Below are 12,388 nucleotides of genomic sequence, written 5' to 3'. Positions count from 1 at the left end.
GTAATAAGTCAATAAAATTGAATATGCAACTAGTGTTGTTAACAAATTTCTTTATTGAATTTACAAGTAACATTATTAAAATAATAAAGTTTTAACAAGTCTACTTCATGCTATTACAAAATAATAATATTGAATATGCAAAATGTAGTGTAACAAGCTCTTTTATTGAATTAACAAGTAACATTACAAAAATAACATGTTCATTCAGGCTTTTAATTTGTTTGAAAACTTGGTTTTATTTATATATAAGTGCTTGCATTATTTAAATTATAACTGATTTACTCCTCTTTAGGTTAATTAATTCTAAGTTAAATTTCAGGATATTATATATATGCGCACTTAATTCCCTACATTCAGGTTTAAACTTTTAGGTTTATTTATATGTTAATTTTTTGTATTGTTTTTGATTGAAAGTTGATTGTAGGGGTTTATTTTACTAGATGTGTGTGAGATACTAATAATGAATTAATTGACTAATTTAAGAAAGCATATATTATGAACCCCTTTAATATAATGTCAGAACTCAAAGGAGCGCACTTTAAGAGGAAATTTGCTTTCTAAAAGGAAACAAAAGATTATGATTCCACGGCTCCCTTAGCATAATATCTTTATCGGCTTTATGGCAGCAAAAGTGAGCAATAAAGCTTCTTTTGAGGGTGTGGTCTGAATTCTTTTGATTAATTTCAAAAGGGAAATAATATTTTTATTAAATTTTGATTGTGTAATTTATTTCAACTATACACCACGTGATGCAGTAGATACAAAATAGTGCAACACTCAAATATCACTGCCTTCAAATCTATTATTACCACAGTTCGTTGTAAAATTGTCGCAATAATAATATCGTTAAAAGTGTATTTTGCACTTATGTATATAACATTTGTAATTAAAAATTAAAAAAATATATTAAATAGTGTTGCTTGATTTTTGGAGCTTCATGCTACTCATGTGTACCAAGCATGCCGAAGGAGATTTAATCCTCAATTTGTGAAAATCAGCAATTGCAGGTTTCTAAAGTATTTTATCATAATTTTATTTGGATTGCCCAAATTATCAAGAGTTTTGAAATGTATACTTGTAGCACCCTTTGTTAAAGACGTTTTTCTTAAATCATTAACATAAATAAAACTTTTTAAGATAAAACATTAGGATCCCAACAATACAAACAAATGGGCCTAGGACAATCAAAGTCCAAATTATTTTTATGTAATTAGTCAAATGATGTAACAGATTATTTAAAAAATATTTTGATATTATATAAGGACTCAACCTACTCTTCCTTTATTATTCAATTTAAATCCTCAAGATGGAATCAAATTAGATATAAATATTTTTTAAAACATAATCAAATTACTTAAAAGTTATTTAAAGCCAAGTAAAAATTAAAATCCTCCTAGATCATGGCAAAATAACAGCAGACAGACGACATGTGCCAAACCATCAAATGAAGCCCATGGGCTCAGTTCTCCGGCACCTCCCTTGTGTCCAATTGGTACTCTCACCCGAAAAATGTAAGAGGTAATATATGAGATCAAACATCTTAGTAACATATAGGAGTTCTAAATATATTAGTAGACTAATTTAAAATCTCATTTCACAGTATTTATTTATATACATAATATCTTTTATAATACTATTTCACAAATTAGGGAATACTATCAAAATTATATTAAAAAAATTATTCAAACAAGTGATAACATCTTTGACCCTTCTTTATGCCTCCCATCCACCTTATCCTATTAGTTGGAATCTAACTTAAGAGAATACACTTGATAAAAAATGCATTGCTTGTAAGACTAAACTCTCCTCCTTAAAAAAAAAGTGCCCAATATCACACAATCTCAAACCAAGGGAAAAGGTTATTGACAAGTAATGCCAACCATAGGATCATTGGTGATGGCTTACCGTGTGGCCAGAATAACAACAAAATTCTCAATGCATCCGCCATAATCATATCCTTTCTTATATTTCCAATAATTGCATCACGTCTACAAGATTCTAAAACACACAAGCATGCTGAAAAGAGAAAAATATATTTCTTATAATATTTCAAATATTTACAAGTATACTTGAAAGGATTCAAGTAATCATAAATAACCATTTTTACAATACAATACATTAAACAATATAAAGTAGCATGTTTGAAAATGAACAAAATGATACTCCCTCCATTAAAAAATATAAGAAATTTTTGAAAAGTTAGACATTAAAAAATAGAAGGCATTTTTAGTCTTTTAAGGTGTAATCATTATTTTTTTAAAAGTACCCCTATTGATAATAACTTTATATTTATTATAGGGTGTTTAATAGGAGTAAATATAAAAAGATAGAGTTAATTGAAAAATAGGTAACTACTTTATTAAAGGGTGAAATTCGATTTAAAAATGTCTTACATTTTTAAACTAAGAGAATATATAAATTCTAACTATAGCCAAGCATATTAGACAATTTCAATGATATATTTTCATTATAGGATAAATCAAACAAACTTCAATGGGCACAATATTCTCAAAACAATTTATACATATAATAATATAACACAACATTTTTCTAATATAAAAAGAATAAATTATTACATCTTTTCCAAGCTAAAATTATGCGTTTTATAAGGTTTCAAAACAACTAACACAAATATTAGTATACAAAATTTAACAATGATAAATATAATTATTTAATAAATTTCAATAATTTATTTTATTTAAAATTAACTCTTACTGTTCTCAACATTCTCCATTTGATCTCTAAGCTATTTTATCCTTTAACTTAAATTAATTTTTATAAACTCTTGTGTTTTTTCACCTCTATACATTTTATAAAAACCTCATATTCAAAAAAAATTTCAAGAGACTCAAACTCTATCTCTTAAATTTATCTCAAATACATATATTCAATTCTAATATCCTTATATTTAATTTATTTATAAATAAATTTAAATTTCAGAGAAATTTTCTAGCATATTAGATCATAAATAAGTCACTATTCATTTGATGTAAGTGTCTCATAATATTAAAAACTACTCAGAAGTTCTCAAAATCAATTATCTGAGCAAAATCAACACATATAGACTCTTATTCTAATCTTTATAGCTTGTTTAACAGCTCAATAATCAATTAAAAATATCTAATAAATTTAAAATCTTTCTAGCTCTAAATTTTTATCCTTATTAGGTCCAAAAAATATTAGAAAAGAAAAATAAGAAGAGACCCAGATCACTTACCTAACTTTTAGAAATCTCAAAATAGAAGAACAAGACTTGAGACTCAACTATACTCTAGAGAAGCTGTTACAGTACCATTCTCACCCTCAATCTTGATCTGACTCCCAATTTATACTGGGCCGCACAAAGAAATAATACGCTCTTCTCATGCAGGCGGACGCAAGGATATTATAATAATGCCCTAATGTCTGGGCTGGGCCACCACTTTGATTTTTTCATATATTAATTTCAATTCATATATATAATATAAGAACTATTTATTTATGTATGCTAAAAATTTCACCCAAACTATGAAAATTTATAATTTGGGTTGGATTTACGTGTTTTACTTAAATAAATTTTTATATAATTAACTAATTATAATATGGTAAATTGAAATTTATTTTAAACATGTTTCTTTAATGTCATCTAATCTTATAAATTTTCTTTTTTTTTTTGTAAAAATTACATCTTTAACTCCCTTTTAATTCTTTACTCAAATAATTATATGTTAAATTCTAATTACCATAAAACCTCATCCCAATGTTACTTAAATCTTGAAAATAAAATTGGGAGGCTACATGTACGATACAAATGCTCCAATAAACAAAGTGAGAAACAAATAATAACTTCAGACAATCTAAACCAGAAATTAGAGTTGTGTAGGTTGAATATTTGGCTCAAGAGTGTTTAGAGACCCTTCTGCCATGTGTCTTCTGCCTTTTATATGTTCAAGCATGTTGCTCTTCATTTTAAATTTGAATTTCATTGCCTAGGTGAGGTTATAATTGTTCGCACCATCTAAAGGAACCAGGTGCTCCGTGATAGGAGAATGTGGCCTAGCAAATGCTTCGGGATTCATGGGAACATGGTTAGGATGGGGTAAAAAAAAAGGAATAAAAAAAAAACAACCTAAACCTGTTTCCATTTTCTTGCATTTAAAACAAGAAATGGAAGAAATTTTTAAAATAGATATTTTGAAAACAACTAACCAAACAATTTTTTTATTTTAAAAATTTAGAAGTGAAAATATATTTTCAAAAATTAACAAACAAACAGGTTATTAATTAGTGTCCCATTTTATAGTTTTTTTTTCTTTTGTTGTCATCTGATTTAGTTTCCTTATTTTCTAGTTATATTGTTTCAGTAAAATATTTGTATTTTGGGAAATATTAATTGTTTATGACTTTTAGGTAATTTGGCCAAAATAATTATGGAATGAATATAATGTAAGGGAGCGAATTTATGGAATATTCTTAGGAGTGAAAAAGTATTGAATATTTTCTGTCTCTCTTTACATTTTGTGTGAGATTTTCTAGCAAAGTGCTTTTAACTACTCTCACTTTTTCTCTTAAATAAAATTTAATGTATTTTTTTAAAGATGAGACGTAAAAAATAAAAGTATTTTTAATTTTTTTAAGTGTAATTAATGAGATTCTTTTTCAAAAATATTCTTAAATAAAGGTGACACCTTATTAAATAAGATTAGATATGAAAAAAATTTAATTTTAAAAATAATTAACCAACTAATTAAAGTGTAATTCAATTAAAAATATTTTATAATATTAAATTAAGGAAGTATCACTTATGCTTTGTCTGTGCCATGAAAATCATGACACCTTCTTGATTTCCAATAAATTTTCGAAATATATGTAACTCTCAAATGACCAATATATACTAATTAACTAAATTCTCTGTTTATTTTTTTCACATAAATACTGATTGATTTTTTTTTTTTAGATAGCAGTATTTTCATCACTATATATTCTCCTCAGAGCATATGGAAGCCAAGAGATATACCTTCTCGATTAGGTTTGCTTTATGCATAATGGTTAAGAATTGAATCTTTGACCATTTGTTTAATAAATAACAGTTTTTTTTTTGGCCTCACAATAAAAGTTTGTATCATTTATGATAATTTTAATTTATATTAATTAAATTATTATTAATAAGGATTTGTATAATTTTATTTTTTTCCCTTGAAAATGTTATATCCATTGGAACAAAGTATTTCCCGTATGTTATGTTTATTTTTTCAAATCAATAAAAAATAAAGAAAAGAAAAAATAAAAAATAAATGCAAACTCATCGTAATTTTACATGAAAGAGGAGAAATTGAAGGTTATTAAAATTACGAATAAAATATAATGACCTCTTTCCAAGTTTATTAATACTACAAAGGCATAACCTTTATTTCCAATTCAAAACCTACACTTGGGTCTATTTTGTAGCACAGTTAGAAACATTTCGTTTAAAATTTTGAATTATGCTAATTAAAATTATGTGAAATAATTAAAATTATTAATTTTCTCTCATATTCTAAATGTCTTCTTTCTCCCTCATTTTAAATAATTTTATGATTATATTTTACAAAATATTAAAATTAATAAAAATAAAGTATATTTATAATAAAATAAATAAAAATTATATTAATTAATTTATCTCTCATTATATTAAATTTTTTTAATATATTATTTTTTAGCCAAAAATTTTTCTGATTCATTAAATTTCTATACAAGTATGTTTCCAATATTTTTTTTATTTATATATTTGAAATTGTAAAAAGTACCACTTAAGTAGGTTTATATAACTAAAAATTAAAAATAATTAAGATACAAAAATTAATATAAGTTTATCATTTGAAAACTTGAATGATTCTCAAACAACATTTATGTTTAACAGGGATATTCTAGTCCAAAACATGTAATTTAATAGTTAATTAACAATTGGCTTGATAGGAAATTAGAAATAGAAAGAGATTTGTTTTATATAAATTTTGATTGCAAAGGAAGTTTGTATAGAATTTTAAAATAAAAAAGTTCAGGGCAAAAAAAAATAAGAAAGAAGTATATGTAATTAAATTCAAATGGCGAAAATATTAGTGCATTTTACTGATTAATTATTAATAAAAGAATAAGTACGTATGCTGCTCCCATTACAATCACATGCATGATACGTCTCTTTTTATTTTTTTATTTTTATTTTTGCATGACAGCTTCCGGTATTCCAATCTACAAACACGGGGCCAGACTAATCCAACCAAGACCGGGTTGGTTCATTTCTGGGGGAAGCCTCTACCACACCTCATTTGAAGAATTTATCACTCTGGTTGCATTCTCAGGACTCAAACTCAAGATCTCTAATTAAGTTAGGATAACCCGGTACCAATCAACCTAAGTGTTTGGTGGTTCTCTTTTTTTATTTGTTGAGGCCAACACATATGTCATTTATTTATCTTTTTAATTAAAAGAATGCACATTTCTATTGAATTTTATTATAATAACATAAATCTTTCTTCGATGATTGAAACAAAAATTAAATTACATGAAATTTCCTTAACTTTTATTGAAGTTACAGGGATATATACATTTAATTTTCAAAACCATCATAAACTTGCCTTGGGAATATAAAAGGATGGTTATATAATTTTTGCAAACTTGAAGGGCAGTCTACATAATTTTTTCTTGGATTAAATAGCAATATCACCTTGTTTAGGAACATTTGAAATCATAAACTTGTTAATAATAAGGGCTATATTACATCACTATAAAATGTTAAAAGAGAACATTTCACCAAAAACAAGTTTAGAATCATAGATGCTTATAAGCCTATAGTTTAGGAATAAGTTTACCATTTAATTATTATTTTTTTATCTTAAGATGAAATTTTTATAAGTTCTAAAAATTAAAAATTCCGTGTAATTTTTTTAAAAAAAATTAGTTGAAGCCCCTATATATATATATATATATATTTTGCTTTTAACAAAAAAAAAAGGAGCCGCTGTATGTATCCTAAAGTATATCTTTAATTTTTTAATATACAAAATTTTATTTTAATCCTTTAATTTTATAAAGTGTTTTTAATCCTTTTATTATATCACCATTAGTTTCATCACAAAAAATTATATACTAAACTTTTAAATATTTTCAAATGTTTATATGTTAAGTTTAATTATTTTAAAATAATAATGATTCACATTAAAAAAATAGTCATTTAAAACTAAGAGTGTAATAATTTAAAGAATGAAAAGATATTTTTTAAAATTAAACAAATTTAAATTTTTTTGTTATAAAATTAGAGGATAAAAGTATACTTTAACTCCCTTCTCAATGTATAGATGTTATATAAATTGGTTGCATAGTTTGTAAGGTTAAAAGTATGAATGAGGAAGACAAGGAACAATGACTTTATTTGGCGAAGAAGTTATACCTGATATACAACACACAGTAAGGGAAATTTTAACCCAATTACATAGACAAACCAAGGCAAACAAAAAAGGAATCATCTCTAGGTCAAGAAAACCCAATATTATATTAATTAATAATTAATAATCCCAGCACTCATATATTTGTATGAGTATATATACATACGGAAATATCGTAACGCACAAAGCAGCATATATAGAAAACACTGTTTCTGTTTGATAAAGAGAATAAAACCTCAAAGCAAAAAGACAAACACACACACACACGCACACATGGCTATGAAGACAGGAACATCACCTTCTTTGATTCGTCCTGTGTTTGATGACTTCGAGCCCAGCACTGAATTGTCTGAGAATCATGAAGCTCACTTTCTGCGGATCCTTCTTCCAGGTGCGTTATACACACACGTGCCTTTATGCATGTCCGTGTATCTATGTGCTATATTCGAGATACAGGTCTGATCTATGGAGCTACCTATTTAAATCCTTTATTTGGGTTCGAGCATTGAAAATTGACGTATTTTTATATCATGCCCAACTTTTATAAACGCCGAAAAACCGTGTTCAAACTATTTATTCAAGCTCATATTTATTTTAAGAAAAACATAATTTTGAGTCCCTACACTTCACTCATATTTTATTATAGGTTCTTATACTTTTTTTTTTATATTTTAAATTCTTACACTTTATTTTTAGTATTCTGAGTCTCTCCAATATCCCTACACTTTGTTCATTGAGGAATTTATAACATTGAAAAATAAAAGTTTATGGATCTAAAACACCAAAAAAAAGTGCAATCATCTATAGCAAGACGCGAGCAAAGTGTAGGGATCTAAAGTCATGTTTTCTCTTTATTTTTACATAAAAAATTATGCTATTTTATATATTTGAATTAATTTTAGACTTTAAAATATGTATTTTCATTATAAAATTATGTTTTTTTTTTAATTTTGTGTTACTTAGTTTGACTTTTATAACATTTTAATTTATACTTTGAAACATAAATATATAATATAATAATAAAAAATTTAATTAAAAATTTAAAAAAAAAAAAGCAGACTTTCGTGCCTAGCCCTATATACTAACAATGAGAGCTGGATTTGAAAAATTAATTGATTTTAAAGTAACAAGGCTTCTGATCACAAGCGCATATGAGCCATGCTCATATAGATCAAACCCACCCGTTTCTTTAATTTATGTGCGTGTAGAATTAGTTGGATTTTGATACTTTTTAAGAGGTTATATATACCAAAATATAAGGGGTCCTCATTTCTGCGCTTATTATAGCCATGACTCATGACCAAGAAATCATCCAAATAATAAATTTAAAATTTTTAATCTATAAATTTAATTAATTTTTTTAAAAAGTGATAATTAGAAGATAAAATTTGTTTTAGTTTATTAAAATAAAAAAATATTTAAAATATATACATAAAATTAAGCAAAATCTTGACTGTCCAATACCAATATGGACGGTTGACATTAATGACGATTACCCCCATATTGATGAACATGAATGAAGGATACAATTTTGTTTTGACACAAGTTAGAAGGATTAGGATTAATAATACTAACACACTTAATAACTAGAACTTGTAATCTTATATACTAATTAATATATTAATACATTTTGAAATGTATAGGACAAGGGGAAAAATTAATCAACAGTATTGTAACTGAGATTGCTGCTTCCTAATTGTTGAACCAAACCTTTTATTACTTTATAGTGTTGGTAGGTCAATATCATAATGTCTCATGCAAAGTTTATTATTTTTGTTGTCCGTTACCATGTGGTTATTCATATGTGTATATATCTATATATGTAGTAATTGATGGGGGGGTTTTTGGTAATTTCAGGCTTTACAAGGGATCAAATAAGGATTATATTTATGAACGTTACGAGAATGTTGAATGTTTCTGGAGAGAGAGAAATTGATAGTGGAAATTACAGATGGGTCCGTTTCAATCAATCTTATCCTATTCCACAAAACTGCAATGAGGGAAAGCTTCAGGCAAACTTCGCTCGGGGCGTTCTCACCATTACAATGCCAAAGAATATTCCTTCCCAACGCTCTCCTAAAACTGAAGCCCAACAAAAAGGCCCATTTCTTCCTTTAAAGAAACTAGAGCCTAAGCCCAATAAAAAAGCCCAAAATGATGTTCATCAGAAAGCCCAAGAGATGCCCGCAAGTACCAAAGTGGAAGAGTCAAAACCTGAAAGAGCTCAAGATAGAATTCCCCGAAAATATGCACCGACTGGGATTGTTGAAGAGCCAAAGCCTGAGAAAGCCCGAGAAAATATTCCTCGAAAATATGGATTGGCCCAAGTTGAAGAGCTGAAACCTGAGAAAGCCCGAGAACAAAGTCCTCAGAAACATACACCTAGTAGATTGGAAGACCTAAAGCTTGAGAAAGCTCATGAAATTCCTCAAGGATCTATGCCAAGTAAATTGGAAAAACAAAAGCCTTCTGAGGAGGAAATTCCTTTTAAATTCAGAATTTCTAGAGGGAAAGAAGATTTAACCCAGAAATTAGAAGATGATAAAAGAGGATTAAAAACTATTATGCCAGAGCCCATCCCTAAAACAGCTGAAGATGAACTTGAGCCCATACTGGTGGGCCCATCTGAAATGGAACTAAGGCCAATGTTAAAGGTTGCTCCAAGAGAGTCCGAAGATGAAAAGCCCATGAAGGATCGAGAGAAAATTGAGAAAGAAAGAGAAACAAAGGGAGAAGAAGGAAAATTGGTGGAAAAGAATCAGAAAATGTTCCAAGAAAAGGAAATTAGGACAAGAATGAAGACTCCAGAAACAAGAGGAAAAGAAAAGGAAAGTTTTCCTAGTAAAGAGAATATGGTCAGCACATTAGGGAAAGGAATCAGACACGTGTCAGCTTCGACTTCAAAGGTACTGACAAAAATTTCAGAAAGAAAATGGGAGCAAGAGGAGAAGCCAATGCTTGTAAATATGGGAGCTGCAGTGCTACTGATTGCAGCTTTGGGAGTGTATGTATCCTATAAGATGATTGGTTCTTCTGATAGCACCTAAATCTGCAGTGTTCAAATCTTTGAATGTTTGATCATTCTCACAATCATCAAAGTGTAATGATGTGTAATTTCAAATCAATAGTTGGTGTAAATACACGTTACAATGATACATGATTTCTTTTTATTTTATTTTATTTTATTTGTTTTTTTTTTGGTCAAGTAGTACATTACTTCTTTCACATAATAATATAAATTATAGTTAATTAATTAACAATATTAGTGGAAATCTTAAATTCTTAAAAATATTTACTTTTTTCATTTATACCTTATATAGAATCTTAATAATAATAATAATTAAAATTTTAATACATATTTTTTTTAAAAGAGTAATAAATAAGTAAAAGTGTAATTAAAAATATAAAAATTATTCAAAACTCTATATTGTGAACTAGATAAATATTTTTAAAAAAATAACTTATAATTTAGAAAAAGTATCTCATTATCAAGTGGTTTTTTTTTTTTTTTTGGTTTATGGTTTAAAAAGTAAGAACATGAAGGAGTGGCATATTTGGGCCCATGTAGCACAATTATACATGTTTATTGGTTTATATTGGGTTATTTGGTTTTTAAGTGTTTAAGGTGGTGCTCTCTTATTTAACACTAAAAAAATTAACTTATTACGAACGCATGAAACATCAACATACATGCATATCAAAAATATTTTTCACATATTTATTTAACATAATTGTATATTTAAAACTTAAACCCAAGACTTTGATAAATAAATTCAATTCTCACGATCAATTGAACTAAACTCATAAAAAATATATATATATACATGTTAGATCTTACATGTCACAACGTTTTTATGCACGAAATATGCCTATTCCATGAAGGCATCCGGGAAGCATGACCAACTGCGGCACGAAAGAACTTAAAAATTATTTGAGGAAAGTTCAAGTTAGGGAGGGTAATGAAGCTAAAATTACCAAAATGGCCTTTGTGGCTCCAAATACTTGCTAAGCTTGATAAGTCTTTTTTTTTTTTTATGAACACCAAATGATTAAAAAAATATATCTATTACATGGCACCAAAAGATGGAATAATTATAATCGAAAATAATTATATACCTTTAGCAGTGAACTTTCCAAATACCCTTGGCCACCAATGACCTTGAACTTTATGTATCATAGAAGTTATCCGTTATAAATGATTTAGGTAAATCGATATTTGATCACATAAGAATACTAAAGAAGACAAAAAGGAATAGTCCCACGTTTAAGAAAACGTCTCAAGTTCATCACGTATGTACTATTTAAAGTAATGTTGATATGGCTATAAATATGTAAAGTTCCATTCATACCAAAGTAATTTTCATTGTTTGATAAGAAAGAATCAGAGAAGAGAAATACAGTATGTTTAATTTTGGAAAAATCACAATGAAGGACCTCTAGAGGATTTTATTTACTGAGAAGGATCAAATGATTTTGAATTCACGCTACAGGATCAAGGAAGCAAAATATAATTAAATTTTAGTGTAAAAAGATAAAACTACCTTTCATTTTTTTAAAAAAAATCTCCTAACTATTATTGAACATTCAAGCTCCAGTTGGAGTGAGATCGCCCAACATAACTCCAGTGTCGATCACCAAACTAGAGAGGGAGATAGATTTTTTTTTTTTTTAAGGTGGCCAAGGTGGAGTTTGAACCTATATCTTCTTAGTCACGAAAAAAATAGTTAGCCATTAGACTAACAATTTCTTTCAATTATAATTATATATATATATAACTTTGTTTTTACTTTTCATGCTAATATTTACTAAAAGCTCAATGGTTATTTTTTATTTTTACAAACGAGTATTTGTTAAACTACTAACGAAACTTGTTAAAAAATTTAATATAAACTAATTTTTATAAATGTTTATTTCTTTTTATTATTAGGAATGACAAGTTCTCATGAACAATTTAACAAATAATTATTTGTAAAATGATAAATTCTGTT

At 27.0% G+C, this 12,388-nt stretch overlaps 1 protein-coding gene across 1 annotated transcript; it reads left to right on the top strand.

Annotated features, from left to right (window-relative positions):
• The first annotated feature begins 7,604 nt into the window (after positions 1-7,604).
• LOC129314589 (inactive protein RESTRICTED TEV MOVEMENT 2-like) lies at positions 7,605-10,549 on the top strand. Its single transcript, XM_054958067.1, has 2 exons — positions 7,605-7,791; positions 9,258-10,549. Exons 1-2 carry the CDS (start codon positions 7,674-7,676, stop codon positions 10,445-10,447), a joined length of 1,308 nt encoding a protein of 435 aa, XP_054814042.1. The 5' UTR covers positions 7,605-7,673; the 3' UTR covers positions 10,448-10,549.
• The last annotated feature ends 1,839 nt before the right edge of the window (positions 10,550-12,388 follow it).

The sequence above is a fragment of the Prosopis cineraria genome, unplaced genomic scaffold (genome assembly GCF_029017545.1).
Source record: "Prosopis cineraria cultivar Desert tree isolate PC_DT_omini unplaced genomic scaffold, ASM2901754v1 PC6, whole genome shotgun sequence".
Taxonomy (NCBI): domain Eukaryota; kingdom Viridiplantae; phylum Streptophyta; class Magnoliopsida; order Fabales; family Fabaceae; genus Prosopis; species Prosopis cineraria.
Note: the sequence above shows the minus strand (reverse complement) of the source record. Positions and strands in the feature narration are given on the sequence as shown.

Coding starts and splice junctions, on each gene's coding strand:
- LOC129314589 (XM_054958067.1), top strand. CDS start 7,674: ATGGCTATGAAGACAGGAACATCACCTTCTTTGATTCGTCCTGTGTTT. Junction 7,792..9,257: donor TCTGCGGATCCTTCTTCCAG/GTGCGTTATACA, acceptor TGGTAATTTCAG/GCTTTACAAGGGATCAAATA.